This window comes from Fringilla coelebs (genome assembly GCF_963513975.1).
Source record: "Fringilla coelebs genome assembly, chromosome: 5".
NCBI classification, from domain to species: domain Eukaryota; kingdom Metazoa; phylum Chordata; class Aves; order Passeriformes; family Fringillidae; genus Fringilla; species Fringilla coelebs.
This window is the reverse complement of record NC_140033.1, coordinates 62363771-62387844: the sequence shown is the minus strand read 5'-3', so window position 1 is coordinate 62387844 and position 24074 is coordinate 62363771. Positions and strand designations below refer to the sequence as shown.

Genomic DNA, 24074 nt, shown 5'->3' with positions numbered 1-24074 from the left:
CTGTTTTGCTGCTAGTCTGCTGGCATTTTCTGTTGTTTGCAAACTTTATTAGTCATAACTTAGTTTCTCAAAAATAATAGAACGAAAATTACTGTTCTACTGTTAAGGTTTAATTTTTATTACAAGTAAAAATTTCCTGCATTTGTTGTCATGCCTGTACCTGTCTTTGATTTAATATCTTGATAATATAGAAAATTACTGATTTCTTAGTAAATACTGAGAATTGTGGTAGTGTACATTTACCATATCTTAACAGCAGAGTGCAGAAAAGTGATGCAACTTTTTTGAAGCCACATGAGGCATCAGTGACAGAGGTGAGATTACATCTGGATCCTGCATTTAAAAAATACATGGAAGTGTATTTCTCATAAATGAAGAATATAGAAAAGCATATCAACATACATCTATATTATTACAAATATATATTTAAAACATCCTTCCTTTTATTTCTTTCAGGTTATAGAACAGACATTACTTTCTAGCACTGCAGCTACAGGAAGGATGCAATCTGCATCCCTCTAATTGCTATCTGGAAGAATGACTAGTCTAGTTTCTGGTTTATGAACTTGTGTAGTTTTCTGGCGTGCAGACATGATATATTTTTGTCGCCAAAGAACTCTGTGGACTGCAGCAGTCCTTTGCTGTAGTCATGAGAAACTTCTGTCCTTCCCAAATTTACACATCTGGAGCAGCCTTAGCAGGGCATGGCTGTGCTCCTGTAATTTTGGATTTGGCAGTTTCAGGGGTCACTCAGTTCAGTGACTGCTTTCATTACTTGTGAATTGCTTGTGACACCAGCTAGTTTTGCGGGCAGCAGGAGCAGCAGAGAGCTTGCTGCCCCAAGGCCACCAGCAGATTTCCCATGTTATTGCTCCTCCCATGTCCCAATGTCATTGTCTGAGCTGTGGCATTGTAGCGGTGCCATCTGTGACTCCTTTGGCCCCTGCTACTAGTGCTCGCCTTCCTTGCCTGTGCTGTAGCTTGGGATCACAGCTTTGTTCCCTAAGCTATCTATTCTTTTTCATAATGTTATCAGCCTGGTGGAGTTTGGCTTGTCTGATGAGCCCATCTGAACAGGAACGGGGAAGCGTCAGCCGACAGTAACAGCTGTGCAAACAAACAAGTCAGCGTTGATATTCATCAATAGCTTTGTGCAGCCGTGGCATTGAGATGCACCAGAACATGTGCAATCTGTCTGCCTCCTTTGTCCCACGGTACAGCCAGAGCGGCCACTCTGCGCTGATTGTCATGCCGTGGTGTGCCTTCTCCTCCTTCCCTTTCTCCTTTGCTTTTCCTGCCTCTTTGTGGGCTGTCTGGCTGCTCCCAAACACATCTGCCACGCGTCCCATCTGCTCTCCCTGAGAGGCACGCTCAGTCCTGACAAGCGCTATTCAAGTGGTGCACTGTTCTGTGGAGTTGACAGAAAACACTAATTTGTATTATTAATGGCATATCACTAATGCTCCCTGCTTCTGAAACACTGAGCAAAGTAAATAGGCTGGAACATCAACTTGTAAACTTGCTGGTGGGTTTTTTCAAAATCCTACACGCGTAGGTGAATTTTTCCTGTTTCCACTTACCGTGGGTAACAGTGCTCTTACTTTGTCTTAGAGCTCGTAACTTTTTCAAGACACCGTGTGGTTTTCCTTCCAAAAAATGAAACATTTATTTCAGAAGTTGTGTTCTTTCCTTCCTGGCATCAGTGGCAAGATTCTTTACATTAAGAGGCAAGGCACAAGTGTGTGATGAAATAATTATTTACTATTCCTTTGTCTTTCAAGGAAAAAAATATCAGACCATCCAAAAAATTTAAAAGCCATATTCTAAAGTCAGAAAGAATTTCAAGCCTTGCCTGTTCTGCATGTCTGTTGGACAGCTTAGGGTTATGCACTTAACTCTCCAGAATATCTTTTCTGTGACATTTACTTACTTCCAGCAGGATCTTGCCATGTGCCAGCTCCCCAGTCAAGCTGTACAAAAATAAAGTGGCTCTGTGTGGGTGAAGGAAGATGGTGCACAGCATAGGCATAGATAGGCAGTAGAGTTGTTTTCGTTGAATCACCTCTAGCTTTGAGTCAAAGATTTGTGGAGATACCTGATCAAAAGTGCAGTTACTAATTAGTATTCAGCTGTGTCTGGTCATATTAACTGTCAGCTGTATTCACAATGCTTATTATGTAGAAGCTGTCACAGCTGCCTTGTGTACTGCTACAAAGATTTACAACATGAAGCTGTGGTGAACAAGGAGTACTCTTCTCTGTTACCATGTTTGTCTGCAATGTGGAATTCTCTGTAAGCAAGGGTTAGGTGCCAAAGTACCAAGCTAGGCAGGATTTTACGGGGCTGCCTAAAAGGAAATGCACATGCATATAGGGAGAGAGTGATTCATTTTGACAATGTTTGCTTCATAGCCTTGTAGGTCTTCCTTTAGTAACTCTCTGCTTACTCAGAATGTCACAAAGAGAAAAGTAAAGGTTGGAAGCGTAAGTTAAAGAAAAGAATGAGGCCAGGGAGGCTTCTAGCAATGAAAATAAAAGTTGAGCAACTTTTGGTCAGCTAGCAGAGCTGTGTCGGGGTACATTTTGGTTCTGTGCTTCTTGGAACCTGCTTTGTCTGGTACTCATGTTAACTCCTTGTGAAAGCTGTAATTCCATGGTGGCTGCACTGTTCTGCACCATGTCGTGTTCAAGCATCTGACCTCTGTTGAAGAGGTTGAGGATGGACTTGTTTACTTGTCTTACATAGCTTTTACAAGAATGTTTTTTCTTGTCTTCTTGTTCTTCACCTGAGAGCATTGTAAGGCAGTATATTTTATCATCATACTCCAACTAAGCATCATAAAGCTGGTAATGCCTACAGTGAGTTTGAGGAGGAAAAAAATTGATTGGGACTGCTTGGGAGAATAGTATCTGTTATGCTACAAAACATTGTGCATGGAATTTGTAATATAAAGGATATAATCACAGCATTAACTTAGTTAGGTATGATCAGTGGTAAGCATTAACTCTCCTAGTTGTGCTTTTCACATCAGCACCTTCAAAATTTATCAAGTCAGTGTGTCAGCACTTGAAAAGTTTTGTCAAGGACTTCAGCAGACAGACCAGAGAGAAGGGGATAGATAGGTACAGCAGTTTATCATCTCTGGAAAGTGGTGTTAGACACTGGGAAACAGGTAAGCTATTCCTGCAGGACTTTCTTTGAGTTACTGAGTTCAAGGCATCCTCTAAAGGGTTACAGATGTAGTTGCAGTTGAGCTGTGTACTGCATCATTTGTCCAGTGCTTTGTAATGTGTATGCTTGTTTTTACTTTAAACTGGTCCCTGTTGGTTTAACTGGATGTGATTCCTGCCCCTCCAGCCTTGTTAATGCGTGTTGCTAGTGGGTTCCAGCAGCACTGCCTGGACACTCCCATATGAAAATGGGGTGATCATGCATGATAGATAACTTAAAGATGAATGCTTTGTGTGTACCCTTGAAAACTATTCTGCTGCAGTTTTCTGTGATTTCCCTTAATAATTCAGCTCTGAATGCTATTAATGCAGTCTCAAAATTTCAGGAAAGTAATCAGCCTTTTCTCTGCCAAACTCATCTGTTCTTGGAAAACCTTATATACAGATCTTCTCTATAACCCAAGAATGATTTTTGAGAGAGGAGAGTATTTTGTTTTTTGAAATGTGTGATGAATTCTCAACTTTTTCTCCTTTGTGTTTGAACCTGGCCATTACTACTTGAGCTCTGCAAACTGGAGGGGTGAAAGCTTTATTACAGGTGGCCTAAAAAGAGAGCAATCCTATAGAAGGCTGTGAATAAACATAGCAATTGTGTAATGAAGCAATTTGTCAGTGTCTGCTAACAGACCAGACTTTGGATGAATGGTGGAGAATATAAAAATAACATGTTACAAACATGTCACAACATGTTAGCAAATTCTTCCTGTTGATACCAGGTCCACCTTTGCCTTATGAAAAAGGGAACCGCTCTTCATCTCTGGTGTCGCTCATTTCTGATATGAGAGGGAGGATCTGGTCCATGAACAGAGTAGATCTTCTAGTGACCTTAATATTAAGAAAAATTAAAATCAGAGGAAATTAAGGAATACTAAAGGAGAGCAAAACACCTAAAATTATGTAGATTTTCCCCTGCATTGTTCCTCGTTACCCTTTCTGGTGTGTTTGTTTTGTGAGACCACTAGGTGCCATGGAGTGTGTAGCCTTGCCCAGGTAAGAGGAAGACACTTTCTGCTCTTCCACAGGTCTTACTGGAGTGCTGCTGTAGAGACATATCAGTGCTTTGTGAGTAGCTTGTGTTGTCCTGTTCATTTCCAGGGAATGTATTTTCACAAGAAATCTTACTATTTGTGCTGACTTGTTGTGGAGGGTTTTTACTTACTTTGTCTTCGCCCTTGAATTCTGGGCGGTTGTCTCCAGAAATATTCTGTATGACATTTGCTCATGGCAATCTTACTGCTTGTGCTGATCTGCTGTGTTTTGGCTTTTGTTTTTCTCTCCCTCTTGATTTAGATGAGAGATCCTTGGAACAGCAGAATTTTTCCTTTTTCTCAACGGTGCATGAAAGCATATCAGGCAGCAGGACACAAACGGCCTTAGCAAGGAGTACTTTGGAGTCCCAAGAAAGTAATTTGCTTCAAACAGTTTTATCATCAGTTACCACTTCCTTTGATGGGACTTTACTTAGCCAAGAAGAAACAGCCATGATTTCAGAAGGGAGAAGTACACCGTTGGTAGATGTCTCTGTAAGGAGCAATGAGGCATTCCTAAGTGATGATCAATTTATTAGCTCCTTTTCAAAGGCACAGTGGACTCCTCCCGTGAAGTCTTTTGCAGTTTTAACAGCTCATCACTCAGTTAATACAGTAGAGCCATCAAGAGAAATGTTAGAAACTGTGTTGCTAACACCTTCATTATCTGTACTTTCTTCACTCTATGATATCTCAGAAACAGCACAGCAGAAGACTCCGCTGAGTGCTGTCCCTGAACGCAGCTACACTCTTTTGGAGCTAAAGCCTTTTGTACCAGATCCTGAAATACTAACAGCAAGCAGAGACTTGTTGTTGTACCCTCCAAATACAGCTGTTCCTTTCACTTCCATTCCTTCTGACACGGGGGTTGTGGCACAGGAAAACATCAATGCAAGTTTAACAGCTCTGCCTTTTGGGGGTGCTTCAGAGGGATCTCCTCTCCATCTCAAGCTGCTGGGTGACACCAGCCCTGGGACCCCAGATGCCACAGTGCAACGTGCAGACCTGTATGGTGATGTTTACACCCGTGTGAGTAGCAGGGCAGCAGAATCTCTCAGTCGAAGGACTTCCCCCACTCCAAGCATTCCCTGGCTCACACCAGCAGCCAGTGCTGAGCCTGCTTTTTATCCTATTAGTCTTCCACTTGATTCAGCTGCCATTTCTGTGAACTCTAATACAATTCTTAATGCCAGCCTGTTTACACATGAATTCTCCACTACAGCACCAAATTTGCCTGCTGGTTCAGAAATACCAAGTCAATCAGAGCTTGTCAGTGAGCTCAAGAGTCCAGTGCCTTTCACGAGATCATACAGTTACTGTCTGTATTGTGACTCTGTTTCCCTTCTGCCAGAAGCAGGCTTTGCGCCAGAACATGATGTGGGCTCAGGCGATTACGTTGAAACTTTGTCCATCGGAGCCTCTGAAGTACAAGGCATAACTGCATTTACAACTATAATTACTGATGGGTATGAATTAGAGGAACCTACACCTGAAATTTTTGATACTTCTTTTCCATCAAGACCAGTTGTCTCACTTTCTTCAAGACTTGCAGAAATCCCTGACTCAAGCATGTTTTTATTAAGCACTGCAGACACTAGAACACCTATAACAATATCTCCCTCCTTCCATCAGCTCCCTGGGGAAACATCACGGAGCATCTCTGTTTCCCAGACCCTCCCTGTTCTGGAAACAATTTTGTTGACTCCAAGCGCTCATGTAGAGCTTCCTGGTGCCACCACTGCTCTGTTGGACTCTGCCATCACCCCCAGTGAGCCCGTCGTGTCGTTTGCAATCAGTCAGACAACCTTGCTGGAACTGCCAGAATTAATGCCATCAGAATCCGTGGTTTTGCTTGGCAAGACATCTACAAGGGATGAACTGTCTTTAAATATTTCAGATTTTCCATCCAATCTTTTATCAACACCATTTCTTATTGAATCTAGCTACTTGTCTTTATCCCTGACCATGCTAAATTCTTACTCTGTCATGCAAAGTGATTTATTAACACTGTTACCTCAGACCTTGTCGACAGGGACATCAGTACTTCCTGAGGATGTTACCAGCTGGGACTTAGCTACCACTGTCAGCTCTGCCACTGATGCCGAGGTTTCTCAGTTACATCTTGGCCAAACATCATACTTTCATTCAAATACATCGTCCCTTCCAGATGCACAGGTTCCTGAAATAATGCCATCATCAGAGTTTCACTCAGAGTCATCTGCGTTTCTGGAAGCATCCTCGGTACTGCCAGTGGGCTCTGAAGTTGTGTTTACCTCAGCTGCCACAGGAGCTACCTCTCAGTTGGAGCCTTCACTCTCCACCTCTCACTCTGTGGTTCCTACCCTGGTGCTGCCCACTTCTGACACCCAGTCTGTTACCAGCAGCATCTTGCTCAGTGAAACAAATCTGATCTCTTCCTTTACTACCTTTCCAGCAACTCCTGTCTTAAACATATCTTCATCGCTACTTTCAACTGCCCTGGGTTCTGATGAGGATATTGGTGCTACAGTTAACCCCACGCTGCTTTTAACATCTGGCAGCAGGGGCAGTGTCCCCACAGCCCTTCTTCCCACAGACCCTGACAACCTCTCATCGGATGCTGACACCATCAGCATATTGCCCTTTCCTACAGCATCTCTGTCTGTGACCTCGTCGTTTGCTCCCACACAATTCCCTCCAACTGCCAGCCCTCCCCCTGGACATGAAGTTCCATCAGGAAGCAGTGTAACTGCTGGTGCTGTTCCATCAGCTCCTTCCACCGCTGCCACCAGTGCTACAGGCAGCCCAGGGACATTTTCCTCCACCCCTCTGAGGACCACTACTCCATCTGAAGTGGTGCTTGTGACCTCTGCTGTGACAACCACCAGGCAGCCGTACGTCTGCGACATCACCGTTCCCGATGCCTACTTAGTCACTGCGGGTAAGATATTCCCAGCATTTCCATTTTGGTTTTCAGAAGCCACTGTAATATGAACCCCTAGCTAAATTGCAGATTTTGGATTAACTAAGTGAAACCTATGACATAATTTTAGACAAAGAGCTGTAAAAGCATTGATTTATCATTTACTGTTAAAAATAATAGAGTTCACTTGAACAAAGTCCATTGTGAGAGAAAGTTACAAATACATTACACTGCACAGAGAATGAAATTGTCCTCAAAAATTGCTGATGCAAGCGTGCTGAGTTAGAGGCTGCTTTATCATTTCATCGGTTGTAAATGAATGTTATTGTCATGGTACTGTTCTGCCAAACTGTTTAATGTTCTGACTGAGTAAGTTTCTCCTTTCAGTTGTTGCTGCTGTTTATTAAAAAACACCTGCATGTGAGGTAATGTTGTCATATGTAAGAGGAGAATTGGTTTAAAAAAAGTTTGGGTTTTGCAACCATGTTTATAATTTCACCTTACTAGCTTATGTTTGTATCTTACCTCCTCCCATACTTACTTTCAACTGGATTTGGTGTGTTTGTAACCAGAAAAAGTGACATTAGTGTGTTTCAAAATTAATTAATTGTCTTAGCATATGTGTTTGCTTTTCTGGTATTTTGCTGCCTCTTCCTAGCTTGTTAACAAAACAGTGCCAGCAAACTAATCCAGGGCAGCTGCAGAAGTGCCGCATTTTTGTGCTGAGCAATATTTTTTACTCTCAAGACTTAGTTGCAAGAAATAAAGCAGAATGACCATAATCTCATCCTCCAGATATGTAGGTGATCTAGCTATGCTTGTGTTGAGGAAGACTTTTTTTAAATGTAATTTGAGTACTTTTGTAGGCAAGTTATTGATGGCAAGTAAATGCAGGATGATAACACAACGCTTTCCAGTTGTTTGCTTAACCCACAGTCACAGTGTCAAGTGTGACTATAACAGACATGACATCTATTGGGATGTGGAGATTTTAAAGCTCTTTCTTACTCTGTGGATATCCCTTTCATTAATTAATGTCATGTTTACTTACTTTTTATTTAAGAGAAAACTAGATGCATATTTTCTGTGGCTTTTTTCTGACCTTATCTGTATTCCATGTGTTGCCTACAAAACTTTTAACTGTGTTGTGACAGTGAACTCACTCACAAGTCAGACCAAATATGCTGCTACTTTCCCATTTGAATGCCTCAGTGGCTCTTCAAAAGTTCTTTTATCAAAATGCTGAAGACATTAGCTGTGGAAAAACAAAACAAGAGAAAATAAACTTACAGTTCCTTAAACTTTACAGTCACTTTTTAGGATACAGTCACACCCTCACCCCTGTCTTTTTTGTTCATCTTACCTGTTTGATGCAACTGATCTCACTACCTGCTTTTTCATGCACTGCCCAGTTGAAAATGCAGCTTTGAATAAAAACCTAAGAGATTAAACTAAAAGGTATTTTCTGGCTGACGTTAATTTCTAGTACTGGCCCGAAGAGCTGTTCTACGAAATGTCAGTGAATCCATCAGAGAAGTGCTCAGAGTTCAGTTCAGGAGATCAGTAGAGCTGGAGGTAAGTGGTATGAAGTGTGTATAAGTACTCTTTGGTCAATGCAATAGAGTAGGGGTTTAGTTCAGAAGCTAAAACAGTAATTCAGACAGTCCATAGATACTGTATCCGAGAGAGCTTTATTTTAAGTTAAACGTTGATCATGTTCTGGGTGTTTTTTTTGTTTGGTTTTTTTTTTAATGTAAACATGACATCAACTTTTTTACTTTTAGAATGCCATCATTTTCTAAGACAGACCTTTCTTGGTTTTGCTAGAGGTGAGGAAGCCATGTCCAGAATCTACTGCTCACCTGCTTTGCCTGGTGAATTGAAACTGAAGAACTTTTACCTTTTAAAATACCTGTTAAACAGGTCTGTTTGTTCTGCTAGCTGATTACATACTTGGCACTTTAAACAAAATGAAACCTTCTGCACAGCCTTCTGCTACTTTCTGTTTTAAGTGAGACCATCAACACTTGCAGGGGAGGTGGTGGAATCCTAAATGTCTGATTTGGCAGATGAAAAAGGGGGAAAAAATCAGGTGGGCAATAGTAAGATGTTATTTCTAAGCCTTCAGGTAGGTGTAACTCCTGTCCTTACTCCCCTCACAGGAGTAGCTGTACTCTTGGGGCTTTCTGAAAGTTTTCCCTGCTTTGGTATTCAAGGAATTATCTTTGAACAAGATTTCAGTATTGTTTTCTAACTTCCAAGTGGTTGTCTAGTTGAAATAAGGGTTAAAGGCTCTGTTCCCCACCTCTGTCTCAAACCCTCTGAGAGGAAAAGATGTAGGGGTAGTTTGGGGGTACCTTTGTTGTGTAATCAGATCCTGCAGTGGTGAGGAAATACTTCAGTAGAGTTATTGGTGTAGATGACTTTCAGCTGCACTTGCAGTTTTGCATGTCTGTATTCATCTAGTTATCACAGCCCAGTACCAGATGATGACTCTTTTCTGAGTCAGTGATCTCATTTTTGTTCTGTAGTTAACTCAAGTAGCAGTTCATTGAACATAACTTGCATTTCTCTGTGCACAGAATTTCTTGGTGCCTTTAATTTTGGCTTCTCCCATGATCACTGGACTCAGTAATTAAACAATTCCTGTCTGATGTTTGAGGATGTACATCTCTACCACTCAGTCAAGATAGGAGTGTTATAAATTCCTGCCAAACTTCAGCTACAGTGAGCTGCCTCTGTAAATTATGGGTAGTTTGTCCTTTTAGCAACACCTGCTCATGAGCTACTTAGATTTTTTTTTAATATATAAGAGATTTTTCTTCTGGTTTGTAAATTATACCGTCAGTTTGTGCAAACTGGAATAGTCAGGAAGAAGTCAGATGTTCATAATGATAGAAACACACCTAATTTTCAGTGACCTTACACACTAATATGGAAGCACTTAGGTTCCTACTATTAACAGCAGTAGGACAAAATCTGTTACTTAATATTTGAAGGTTAATTGGAACAAGCATTTGATATCTCACTTTATATTTTTCCCTTTAATTTCCTGCCTTTCATGCCTACTACTGCCTTGTAAAGCTCTCAATAGGGGGAAAGCTTCTAAGAAGTCGTAAGGCTTCTCAGAAGTTACTGTTTTTATAAATAATGCAGCTAGTCTAGCTTCATCCTTTGGAAAATCTTTTTTATCTAAAGGAAAGACATCTTTGCTGAATCAGTTTTCCTTATTCTAGAATGCTGCTATCATATGGGTTTTGCACTAAAAATAATCACTAGCAAATATGTTTTCACCTCTAACTGTGGAATACTAACAAAACTGTTGGTTTGAAAAAGAGCTGTCTGTAATAGCAGTGTGTTGAGTGGTGATGTAATGCAGTATTTTAAACAGAATTTCCCCATCTTGCTAAACTTAAGTAATCAAACAGACCTGATTTTTGTTAGTTGAAAGTACCTAGAAACCATGTGTGTGTTTGCAAGTTATGGTAAAGCAGTGCACTTCTCTAAGCTGCTTTTTTATTGTGTCTCTTATTACAGCTCACAGATGTTCCCTCGCTGTGATGTAATGTACAGTAAATCAGGAGACAGTCCAGTTAAGTTTAACCTTGGAGTAATGAAAGCTTTAAAAATAAAATCCAGGGCAGTGACGGCTATAACTGCTGCTCACTTTAAATACGAAGCAAGTTTAGCAGTGAAAGGAGGATTAAAGCATTTTTTGCCCTCAACTTTTTCAGTTGAAACTTTGGTCTCTGCTACTTTATTGTTTCAAACATTGTGAGTTGCTGAAGTGGAAAAAAGAGGAGGCAGGATCCTGCCAAATGAAAAAAACTTCTGTCACTTTTTTCCCCAGAAAAGTCCTTACAGCAAAGTGAGAATAACCAAAAATTTCAAAGTTTTTTCTAGTTGGTTTCAACATATTGTATCTGCAAAAGAATAAGACCCCATTGTCTGAGTAAGAGTAATTTTAGTCAGCACTCTGTAATGTAAAGCTGATGACACTTGGGTAGGATCTGTTAGACAATGTTCTCTCGACTTGACTTGCACTGGGGTGTGAAATAAAATAGTGTTGGCAGTGACTCACTGCCCGGACCCCTGGTGCCATTAAGTTCATGCCAGCAGGAGAAGGGTTTTTGCCAGCCTCATTTGTGCTTGGAAATTTTATCACGTGTCTGGCATTCTTACCTTAGCGACTTTGTTGTTGTATTTAATGTGGGTTTGGTGGTGTGTCCTTAACCTACCAGTTCCTATAATCCCAAATCAGGGAACTCCAAAGTGTGGAGTTCAGGTCATTGCCAGGTAAATGCTTCTTTCAAAGATGCCACCTTGTGGGCTTGCACTGGCTTCATCTCTGCTTCACCACTGCTGAAGTTGTGGGGGTACTGTAGAGGTGTGCAAAACCAGTGAGAACTGTTGCCTCAAGATCCTAATGTGCCTAGAAGCAGAAGCTTTATTTTATGTGTAATATCTGTGAGCCTTTGTAGTCCGTCTTCAGGAAGTTAAACCCCCTCTACAGACTCTTTATAGGATTCTTAATAAGGTGGTGGTGAGAAAATCAGTTGTTGATGCATTCTGCCAGATGTTTACACAGCATAATACAGTGGAGTGTAGGCATGGGTTAGGTTGTGGCAAAGGTGCATCTGGTCAAGTATTTTAGCAGACAATAATCAATAACAAATGCTTAGGAACCATCATAAGGGACAAAGAAAAGATATACAGTCATGTTTTTTCTAAATACACTTCTAGCCTTAGTAAACTGAGTCTTAAAAACTCTCTGTGCTGGATGTGCTCTCTCTTGCGAGGGTAGATTGGAATGAGCTCGATTGTGTCCTGGGAACAGCAGAGTGGGGTCAGTCATTGCACTTGGGAGCAGGGATAGCTTAACTCTAGGTGCTGTAAGAGTTCTCTGCTTCTGCTGAAGGTTTCTGCTTTTGCAGCGGGGATAGCTCCAAACTGCACATGGAGCTTTGTGTGCTTTTCTGGCTTTCTGGCCCAAGGTGTGAAAGTTAAAATACTTGCACATTTTAATATAAGAAATCAATGCTTGTGTACTTTAATAGCGACACTCTAAAATGCGATGGCTCAGCCACCTAATTTGTTGGCATCCAGCTGTCCTAGCAGTGGAGGTGAAACTTCCAAGAGAGAGTTGGATGGATGGCTGGGTTTGTGAACCATTAGAGCTGTGCCAAGAGCAGCTATTCTCATTCATGAATCATGATTCCAGAGTCATGAGCTGTGCCCATCTATCCTTGATAACTTTGTAGGCTTCTCTGTGAATTAGCTTGAATTAGACAGCATCAGGCTGTCATGGGGCTATTCTTTGTGTCATATGGATTAGGCTGAAGAGATCTAATTCTGGACAACCCTTCAATATCTCAAGCAGAAATAGCTATTGTTTTGACTTGTAGTGGTTCTAATCTGCCTACCTCAAAATTGCTGTTATAAGTGGATTTTTATTTTGGATGTCCATTCTGGAGTTGCTGTTGCTCTTCTGATGCAGTGAAGCACAGAAGGGAACCAGTGTTAGGTGTTGAGCTGAAAAAGTTAATTCCAGGGCTGCTTTCCTGGTTGTCTGTGGGGCAGCACAGCCAGTCAGAGATGGAGGCAGCTCAGTTGGTTACAGAGGCTTGATTTTGTGTCTGAAATACCCAACTCCAGTGCATAAGTATATGCTGGCTGCAGTAAGCCTCTCTTCCTCAGCATATACTGCTTCAGAAATCACCAGCAAATTGTCACTGAGATTTGTAATTCTAATTCCTCTTTTTCTTGCCTTTTAAGTAGTCTCATTTGCAAGTAATGGGCAACTTTCTTTTGGCATGTGTTACTCATTTTTAACTGCTGTTTCTGTTTGACAAACTGAAGCTGCAGAGATTATTTCATCATGAGATAAAAGAATAAAATTTCAGATAAGAGGAACTGAAAGGAGCTGTGCACATTATTCATATCAAACAAATTTGAGTTTTATGGATCTAAATCCATTTAAAATAAAAGTTGGATGTTGCATATATTTGTGGGCTAAGAAAGAAGAAAGGCATAATGAGCAGCATAGATTATTTTTCTCATTTCCTTCTGCTGCTGAGGTAGTTTCTTCTGATGAAGATGAGCTCTCTGAAATGCAGGCATTTTAGAAGACAGGAAAGAGCTGCTTGCTGTCTCATCTCAACAGCAGTTGCCATCACTTTACACTACAGCAGAAATACCCAAAAGGAATATGTGGGTCGCAATTTAAGTGGTTTTCTATAAGGCTGTTCCTGAAGCTGAAGGGTCTAACACATCCCTTCACCAGCATGGCATCTGCAAGGTGCTAGCATCCCTTCAGTGAATAGGTGCACATTTATCAGAAACTCTGGGTCTCTGCCTTACGTTATTTATCTGTGACGCCATCGTGTTGGATATCCCAAAATACTTTTGAAGTGTGACTGCCACAGGCAAATAAAGCAAACTGGGGGAGTAGACCAGGAAGGAAGAAAGTAATGGTGGGGAAACAGGTGTTCTTAATGTTGAGAGAGTTTCTCTGAAGGAGGGAAGACACTGCAATATGTTTAAATAAATAAAACCCTTCCGTTTGTTCTACTTAGGTGGCTGAGAAATGATGGATAAGACTGTCTGCATGGTTCAGGGTTTATATTTAACTTGCAATCTCATTTCTTTTACATGATGTTTAAGGCTCCTCAGGGTTTTTAAGAAGACTCAAAGTCAGGACATGAATTGGAAGAGGAGAATTGTAATGTGGTAACTGTGTTGAAACAAGCAGATAGAAGTGTTCCCTGGAAGAAAGTTTTCTTGAGTGTGAAAATTATGTCTAAAGAGCATTGGTTATGTGTATTTTGCTCCTTGTGTGCCACATGTGAATGGCATAGGATGCATTCAGTATGTGGTGTATGACTGAAATGCAGAAGCTATGCAAGCAGTTCAGTAAGTAAACAGGAATTTTGGATGGGAAATGTTATGTACACCAGGGGAATGTAGGCAAGGGGGAGTGCTTATATGTGGGAATGGAATAAATCAAGAAGTGCTGAGTGTGATGTGCTGAAGAGATTCCAGTAGGTGCACCTGGCACAGGGGAGTTGCCTCTGATGCACTGGAGCAGAGGCTGCAAGGTGCAGCACTTGTGTTTGTGCTTCTGCTGCTCTTTGAAACATAACAACTGCATTTTCCTGCCTCTCAGTGAGGTGGCTTTGAACTGCATGAGACCGTGTAGCTCTAAAATGTTGACAGATTTAACAGTGACATGCTTGGGTTTTCCTAATTTCTGATTTTTTCTTTTTTTGTAGGTTTATAAAATTTCCCCCAAATTTGCTTTCTTGGTGACATCTGGTCCCTTTGTTTACACGGCAATAGCTGTCATAAATGTGCTTGTGAACAGCAGTCTTCTTCGTGGGGAGGCCCCCATCATCCTCTCACTGCACCCTTCTTTCACTGTGCCAGACAACAGATTCCAGGTTCAGACAGGTGAGTTCCTCCTGACACAGAGGGGAAAAGGTAGCTTCCTATTGATTCACACTTCTTCACTTGCAATGCAAGCTCGAGTCAAAACCCTCTGTTCTACTGGGAATCCTAATTCTTTTTGTTAATGACATAATTGACAGGTCCATTGCAGAGAGGTGGTAAATTGTAAACAGTTAACCCCATCACTTTGTTTTTTTCAGGATTTTTTTTGGTACATTGCAAAATAGTTCTGCTCTTTCTCTTGCTTCTCAAGGTGAGAAGAGAAAAAAAATCTGTGAAACATTTATTCATAAAATCACAGTACAGCTACTTCGTAATGCTTGTGTCAATTTTAGATTAAACTTATGTTAAAAGCTGCCTTTTGTGTTGTTGTGATGTAGGAGAATTGGTGAGCAGGAGGATTGTTTGCTCATGTATAACATGAGCAGGAGGATTTTTTCTGTAGTATTCAGCTTTCCATGATGCTGTATTGCAGCAGTTCATGCAAAGTTTGACTGCTAATAATTTAAAGCAAAATAGTACCCATGTAATAGATTTTGAAAGTCAGTGTTGTCATTTAAAATCTTCTTTGGGCCCTGTTTGCGTGATAAAGCTGCTTGCCTGGTTGGTTGGCTGTGTAATGAGGTAGTGACAGGAACTGAGCATACAAGCAGAGTTAATAAATGTCAGCCTGGTACTTTTGTTCAGACACGCTTTGTGTGTTGTTTGTGCTGTGTTAATAATTGTATGGCAAGACATCAGTTCAGCTATGCAGGTGTGATGTCTTTTTCCATTGCTTAACATGGTTATATAGACAGACAGGAGGTGTGTTTTTTGGGTTTGAACCTTGTATAACATTGCTGTTAGCATCTGTAAGCTAACTGTAGCATTTCTTTGGGTAAGGCTGTATGTGGAAATCCACAGACGTGCATGTAGTTAAGGTCTGTGTACCTGATCACATTCCTCTACACTCACGCTTTTTACCTTTTGCTCTTTCTTTCTCTCTTAACTGAACTTAAAGATGTCTGTATCTAAATTTAACAGAGATCTAATTACTGCTGCAACCAATCTTCATGAGTAGAGAATTTTCTGCAGCAACACAAAATGTATTTTTAATGTATTTTCATCTGGTGTTTCACTGAATGTGTCCTGAGCTTCGTGAAAGAAGAAAATGATAGCCCTGTGAATTCTGTTGTTTTGTTCTCTCTCATGGAAGTACTTTTCTGTAGGAATAATTGCCCTTTGCTTTCAGTGCTTCAGTTTGTACCTCGAAATGTGGATATTGGATTCTGCACCTTTAGCCAGCGCATTGAGAGAGGGCTGACAATGGCATTCCTAGAGGTGAACAAACACCAGGACTCCTACAACTTCACTGTGCAGGTGAGAGGATGAGCATGTTTTGTGTGTGTCCCTTTTCCTCCCTCACCTTTGCTTGTCCTGTGTTTCATCCAGACATTAAATCAGTTAGGTATTCTCTGGCTGTCATTTGCAGTCTAGGTCATGTAGAGCTGTGAGGCTTTGTCATGAAGTCAGTTGGGTTCTTCCCCCTAAAAAAATAATATGGCACAACATGTTACAAGCTTTTACAAGCTTTTTGAAAAAATTATCCAAGGTGATGGTTTATATCCAAAAGCATTATTGAATATGATAGGGTTTATAATTTCTCAAACAAAAACTCTTCCAGCCCTTACCAGAGTCACTCCCATCATAGTTTACTATAAAAGACTAAGGTGTGGTTAAAAAGTTTTTGTTGGAAGAAAGCTTTCAGCTCTCATTGCCATGCTGGAGACCCTGTTAGGGAATATAGGAGTTACATGACCCTGCAATCATGTGAGCTAACATGCTAGTTGCTTCTGAGGTCTAGAAATTCTTACAGTATATGATGTCTGTGACAGCTGTTGCTGGAACTTCACACATGAAAGGCATTGCACATGTGCAGAGCCCTGAATCACACAGCAGAGCTTCAAGCTCCCTGGAAAGTCAGTAATTCAATTTAATGAGATCAACTCCCTCTTCTGTTTGAATTCTTAAATTTAATCTAACATTTTTGTAATACCAAACTCAGTAAAAATTTTATTATGTTGTTTAACTGACAACATAAATTCCCATCTGTTGTACCCTAAAATAAATTCAGGAAGAAAAATGACAAATTTTAGAGTACCTAAAGTACTATGTAGTACATATAGAAGAGTGCTCAGAACTTCAAACCCAGTGCATAGACTGAGGACAGAACATGCAAAACAATTTCTTGGACTGTGAGCTTAGCCAACCTCTTTTAAATACTTCTTATTTTTTGGAGGAGGTTTATCTACATGAATGCAGTTGCTGTGTATATTGGTGCCACAAAAAGACTTTAAAAACTGGTGGGTTTGGGTATGCATGGTGCAGGAGATTTTTACCAAGAGAACATCCCGTTTCAGAACTTTTTTTGCCATAATCAGGCCCTTTCTTCTGTTCCATGCAGTTTGGCATTCATCTAAGACTTATTTACAACTAGATTTATTTTGCTGTCTGTCTTCCTAGGTGGTTTTTTCTCATCATTTTCTGGGCTGTAGCTGTCAGATAGATCATTCCAGATTTTGATTGACCTTAAAGGATGACTCTTTGAAGAGGAATTCGCATGTAACTTTGCCTCTTCTGAGACTCAGCTGGCTGAACCAATCTGGAACAGATGTTCCTCTGTCTTGATGTGAATTGCCCCCCTCTTCATATAAGAGGAAAAAAAAAAATCTGTCAAGGAAGGGATGGAAATGGCAGTGATTTGATTTTGCTGACCCTGCTTCAATGCTGTCTTTTCAGATACTGAATATAACCCTGAGCAGGCCTGGGGTGGCGTTCCGACAGGGCCCTGTGAGCGTTGTTTTTGCCATCCGAGACAGGTACGGTTTTCTGAATGGCTCCGAAGTCAGCGAGCAGCTCAGAAACCTGTCCGTGGTGGAATTCAGCTTCTATCTGGGCTTCCCTGTGCAGCAGATTGCTGAACGTGAGTATTTGCTGCTATCCAATACTGCAAAATACTTCTGTCCAGTATTTTCCCTGTGTACAATTTTAAAATGATTTCTTGCAAAAGCGATAATGCAGCTTCAATTACCCAGCTTGAATCATGAGTTCTGCAGGGCAAGTCTGTGCCTCTTTCTGCTCATATTTTGGTGTTACAGCATCTTGCTGGTTTTGTCATCAGTCACTTGTGCTTAACCTGGCTTCATCAGTTCATTGGTCTTAGTCCAGATCTAAAAATAAGAATATCACTTAGATCAGTATTGCTGTGAGGTGCAGTCCAAGGTGTGCTTCTGTGCTTATGTCTAGAGAGGCCTTTGGTAATTCTCAGGAGGGTTCAGTGCTTTCAGCTGTGTCTCTGACTTCTAGAACTGTGTCTCTGACTTCTAGAAACTCCTGGGACACTTGGCTACATAAGTTGATATTTGCCCATATAGTCTGAATTAATTTGTCTATGCAGTCTGTTATGTTTTAAAGTATTACCTTTCTCACTTTTTATGTACGTTTGCATGGCAAGTCTTTTCTTTAATGCCACCATCATCCTAAAAGTAAATGAGTGGGAATTGCCTGCATAACAGAGCTTGTGTAACACTTGGCCTTGACAACTTATGTTTGGTTAGATTTTTCAGATGACTCAGGAACATAAGCAAGATCATGGGAGAATAGTACTTGCCTTTTCCTGCTGGTGGGTGTCACTGACTCAGTCCATTAATTCCCCATTTCTCCTATCTCACCATGCTTTTTAATTTTCAGAGTTGTTTCTGTGAGCTGTAGAGATGCATAACATCTGACACGGGGAGTTTTACAATATAGTTAAACATTTAGTGGAAAATCAGGTCTAATAGTAGCTGGTGTTCATTATGCAGCTGTGTATGTCAGTGAAAATGCTATAAAGAGTCACTGTCGACAGAAAAGTTGCTCTCCTTAGCAGCTTTCCATCTAGGTAAGATGATTGCCCAGGATACTTCCCCATTTACTGGATGCACTCTAAACATACTGATTTTTTGAAGCTTTTAATTTAATGTTTTCAGCATTTTTGATCCCTCTACCCCCATAATCAATTAAAAGATGTATGAGGTTGTTGACACATTGCTGTTAGGCGTTTCTGTTCTCGTTTGGTCTCACATAGAGTGTGAGCTCTGTGCAGTGGTAGGTCTATTTAGTGGAGCCAGGACCAAGTCTTGAGAATCCCTGTCCATAGATGACTAGGATTTCTTTTTGTCTTGGAAGTCCCAGAACATCTCACATGGTGAGTTATGGTCTTTATTGGTCACTGAATGCAAATAAAATGTTACTCTCGCCTTGATTGCTTGAAAGACACCTCTCTTTACTCTGTGTCCTCTCTTTTATGCATTTGAGCTGGAGTTTAGGTAGCTTTTAGTCTCTGGTAATATTTTTTGTGTTGAGCCATGCTTTTTTTCCTGTGATGTAAGAGCCTACATTGGCTCTTAAAGCTTTTAGTTTTGTCCACATATTCTGAAGTTATATTTGTAGTGCATTTGCAGGTTGCCCCTTGCTGAGAATCCATCTTCTGGATTGTGCAATGCAACTACAGTGCAATTAAGTGATAACAGAATTTCTACCAAGGCTGGTGTAGCCTGAATGAAAGGCTGGTCATAGGGGGAAGACATTCCCATTAAAGATGAATGTACATGGTTCTCCTTGGGCTTGGAACTAGATGACCTCTAAGGTCCCTTCCAAACCAAACAGTTCTGTGATTCTGTTTTCCTTTCCTGATAGTACTTAGGAAATTTGAAATTACTTTAATGCTTATGTCAGGAGCTGTCCCTGTGTTTGTTGCCTGCATGTGTACAGTGTCTGGCGCTGGGGATGGTGCCAGCGGAGGGAGCCCTGTGGTCACTTACATGTCAATTGCAAAACAAAGTAAAGTAGGATGAGTGGAGAGCTCAGGATTTTTATGAACTATGAGATCTTCCCAAAGATTGCAATGTAGAAAACGTGAGGATTTGGCAGATAAGGTGTCCTAAATTAAGGAGCATCTTCTCAGCATTTGACTTGCTTGCTGTTAGAGGAACTCACATTTACTGTAGATTGAGCCCATTGAAGGACAGCACATTTGGGTTTGAACTGGTCTAGTTTGGTCACAGTAGTGCTTTAACAGGCACTCTTCTGGAATACCAGCTCTGGTGCTATTTGGTAAGTTGGCAAAGTGGGAACAGTTTCTCAGATTACTAGAGTTGTCAGTCCTTCTGTCAGCAAGCACAGAAATGATTAATGTAGTTCAGACTGTTATCACCGAGACGACCACAGCCAGTTATTTTAGCTGTTCTTACAGTTTTTTACACTGCTGCTTTGACTGGATTTTGAGCCTAAGGGTTTTAGATCTTCAGATTCAGAGCCAAAAATCCTGTCCAAAGGCTCAGCAGCATTGGGCAGATACTTCCTGAAACATCTTATTCAACAGATTGTTGAGGGTGACCAACAGCCAGATCCTCAAAGGTGCTTTAGCAAGGAGATGCCTAAATGTTTTTGGTTTTGTTTTCTAGGCTCTGAACTCTACAGAGCAGCTGTAGCAGGGAAGGTGTTACAACACCTTAGATTGATATAGCTGCTTTGGTCTGTGCCAATTAATATGCAAACCTTTGCTTTCAGTGTGATTTTTTTTTCCTAGGAATGTTGGATATTTACATGTAAACCGTCTATGTATGTTAGTGTTCATATGTAAACATGAAATGTTCCATGCCGTACTGTTCTGTGGCATTTGTGCCCTAGTTTGTCAGGCCTGCTAACAATTCATACTCTTGGTGTTGGCTTTTCTTTTTCCCTTAAGGATTCTGTGCGTGATCTTGTAAGTTTTGTAGCTGCATCTGAAGAAATTATTTTTGGGTGAGCTGAGTGCCAAGGCTCAACCCCCAGCCTTGGGGGTTGAAGTTGATCATACCCAAGAAAAGCTACTTGTGTATCTCTACATTGTTAAGTGAGACCTTGACATCAATGTCCCAAATATGAGCCTTGTTCCAAAGAGTGTATTTGCTCCTTGCCACTTGTTCACTTTGCATTGCCTTTCACACACTGTCCTCTCATGGTTTTTATTCACATAAATGCTGTGTCCTGTTTATGGTTTTAACTGTGTGGTTTGTCCCTGTGCAGTACATTGTTAACACCAGGAATTCTTTGTCAGTTTTTTCCCCACTCACATAGAGTCAGGATCAGGAGTGAAGGTTGTTTGGCAAATGTGGACTGTTCTTTACAGGAATAGGGCTGTGAAAATGGCAAAACCTGGAAACTTCCAGGCTTTCTTCTTTCCTCACAAGACTTGTAGGTGACTTGAGCAACATGTTTCTAGTCAAGTGTCCAATTTACACCTTTCTTATTCTTATTTTTCACTATCCACCTTACCGCTCATGTTTGAGAGTGTAAATTGGTTAGATGGGCATGAGTCAGCAGAAAGAAAACCAAGTCTGATCACAGGGTTTGGGTGTTAGTTCATTAAAAATAACAGGAAACTATATATTTGGTATCTCTTTATGGCTAGCAGATTTCTTGGAGGACAGGTAAAGGCAAGTTGTGGAGTAGATGGCAATATTTGCCTTCATGAACTTACCCTGAATATAGCTTTTTCTTTTTCTTAAGACTTTAAGTAGAGTTGCCTTGGGACTTGCTAATTTTTCAGTTCTAAGTAGCACTTTGATGCATGTCATTTATTTTGGCTGTCATGGAGATGTTGCAAGGCCAGTAGGATAAATATAAAATTGTATGATGTGGTCCAAGGACTGCAGAAATATTTGGCAATTTTTTCTGAATGGATTTTAGATCAGGTTTTAAACAGACAAAATGTGTTGCTATTGCCCACACCCCAGTATCTGCATGGAATCTTACTTTTCATTTAATGCCTTCTCATTTCAAATGCTGCCTTCCGTCCATGCTTTCTGCTACTGTTCTCCATTGATCCGAAATAAGAACAATCAGCATGACACCAGCTCTACCCTGCATGGTCCCACACATCTGTAGGACAGAGTCAGAGATTCTTAGAACATCTGGCAGCGGCCACACTGCCTGAGTGGTGTGCTTTAGACTGCTGTCAGTAGGTCCCTGGGTGAGCAGGTGACCCTTTCCCTTTTCATTCAGCACCAAATTGATGCTGTTACACAGTATGGTGCTCCAGGGCTGCCTGTTAGCATCTTCTGATGATGCCAGCATCTACTTCATTAATGCATCCAGAGTCATTAGCAGACCAGCTGCAATCTAGCTAATAATTGCATTTTGTCTATCCAGCTTCCCCCTCAGAATAACAATCAGTCAGTGTTGTTGATAATTGCTAGTTCCAGAGGATATCAGAAATCTTGCAAATTTGATCTTAACGCAGTGCTGAGACTCCAGATGAGCCCAAGGTCTGTGTGTCCGTGAGACACTGGAGTGACCTGTGGTATAAGAATTAGAACCTGGATTTGTTGACTTCTGGCAATTTTCAGCATTCATTGTCAGGTTTTAGAACCTAGTCTTAGTTGGCAATGATCACAGCGCATCTTCCTTTTCAATGTCAAGATTTTCTGCTCAAGTTGATTTATTTTTAAGTTGCATTAATTCTGTGGAAAGTTTAAATGAATAGTCACCCAGCAATTTGCATGAATTAAATCATTTTCAAGTACTAATTAGAAAAAGTGTGAAGAGCACAGTAAGTATTGAAGCAAAACACGATTTTGGGTTAAAGAAGAAAAAACTGACAATTTCTAGGAGTTCAAAGCATTATGGTCACTGGAAGGTTTTTGATTTCCTTATCGTGCTCTTTCCATGCATTGGAAAACAACAGAATCAGTTTTCAGTTCAGTTTATGCTTTTTTTGTTCAGCTTCCATTTCTAAATTGAAGTAAACAATTGCATGACTAGAGTAAATGGAATTTCAATCTAAAAGCTACAATCAGAAGAATTGAGTAGCAGGATGCTAAAAATAAATGGGTGTGTTTAAATGGACTCTGAGGTGCTTTTTTGCTTGTCTGAGAGTTTTGGAAATTTAATGCATCGTGATCACTTGCATAGAGGGCCAGTGTTTCCTGTTCAGAAAAAAAGGACCATGTTCCAACACCCTTCTGAACAGTAAGTCACAGAGTACCAGCCAGGTGGTCATCTTGAAGCTGGTGGTGCTATTACTGAAATAAAGGTGGAATAACCAAATTTTCTCTTCTTTTTTTCTTGCAATAGGAGTTAGTTTTAAATCCATGAAAATAAAAGGTAAAATGTAACTAATGATTCTTTTGCTTTTACCTTAACCAGAAAATTCCTAAGCTTTTTAATGGGCAAAAGAATTAGATTTTTGGTACACTGACAGACAATGGCTTGTCTACAAATTCTTGCATCATTAGATTAGAAAAACTTCAATTTTCTACTTCCCTAAAACCTGGAGTAGTGGCAAACTAGTCCACAACTGTAGACATCTTTATTCTAAATTGATCCAGCATGAGCCAGGTCATTTAATTGTTATGTGCTGCATTCTTTCTGTTCATGAAATGCTTTAAAAATTAACCTTTGTATAATGCTTAGCAAACTGCATCTGGATTAAATATTTTGAGAAAGTTAAGACCATTCCTTTTCCTTATTGCCTCAGTGAAGCTTAAGACTTCCCTTGAGGAAACTGTTGGCCCAGCCCCCATCTTCACTTCTTTCCCAACATGTCTTTACTGCTCTCCAGTGGAAACCTTGGGAAAAATCTTATCTATACTGAAGTTAGTAGAAATAGACTGTTTTCCTTACTGGGGCAAGGATTTCCCTCTGGAGCAGAGCTTTTTTTTGAAAAATTGAGAAATTAGGAAAGCTTGGAGCCACCAAGCCGAGTAGAAAAAAGCCATGAGGTTTGTCTACAGCAGTGTTTCTACATGCAGTTATTTGAGGGTTTTGTAAAAAAAACTAATTATCAAGGTGGTGGTTTTTTAAATGCTTCCCCCTGCACAAGTCTGGAGCACAAATCATGTGTTTAGTTCTCTGCTTTACATTTGTTTCCTTGTAGTTTCTGCCTCAGAGAAGGTCTTATTTTCATCCTGAGACGCTCAGGAGTTGCCTCGCTGCCCTTTGAGCAAGAGTCTGATCCTGCAGCTAGCTCAGTAAGACTCACAGCTCAGACAGTGAGCTTTTGAATTCCTGGGAGCAACGACCTCGGTGCAGCAGCTTGGAGTCATTCACGTAATAAATCTGACTGTTTCACTTAGCTTCTTTTTGTTAGAGACAAACCCAGCAGTGTACATTGGGAGCACTTCCCTTGCCATTGTGTCTGCATTGCCTCAGGAGCAGAAATGCATCTGTGTAAATAAGATGCTTGCTGACAGTATAAATTATGTAGTGGCTTCTGGTTTTGTGTATGTTGTTTAGAAAACTGCTCTTACGGATGTTTTTCCTCCATTCTTTTTTTTCTTTAGCCTTTCATTATCCTAAGCTTAATGTGTCCCAGTTGATGAAATCTTCCTGGGTGAGAACAGGTATGTATGGTCTCTGTGAGTAAGTAGAAGTGCAATTAGTTTTGGTAGTGGGATAACTAGCCTG

The 24074-nt window shown here is 40.7% G+C and overlaps 1 protein-coding gene across 2 annotated transcripts in view; it reads left to right on the top strand.

The window, feature by feature from the left end:
* Nucleotides 1-24074, top strand: part of KIAA1549 — a 139499-nt gene that overhangs the window by 63365 nt on the left and 52060 nt on the right. For both annotated transcript variants that reach the window (XM_084206913.1, XM_084206914.1), the window contains exons 2-7: nt 4521-7178; nt 8647-8735; nt 14432-14609; nt 15838-15965; nt 17385-17568; nt 23951-24010. In XM_084206913.1, coding sequence (XP_084063039.1) covers nt 4521-7178; nt 8647-8735; nt 14432-14609; nt 15838-15965; nt 17385-17568; nt 23951-24010 — 3297 coding nt within the window. The remainder of the gene's footprint in view (nt 1-4520; nt 7179-8646; nt 8736-14431; nt 14610-15837; nt 15966-17384; nt 17569-23950; nt 24011-24074) is intronic.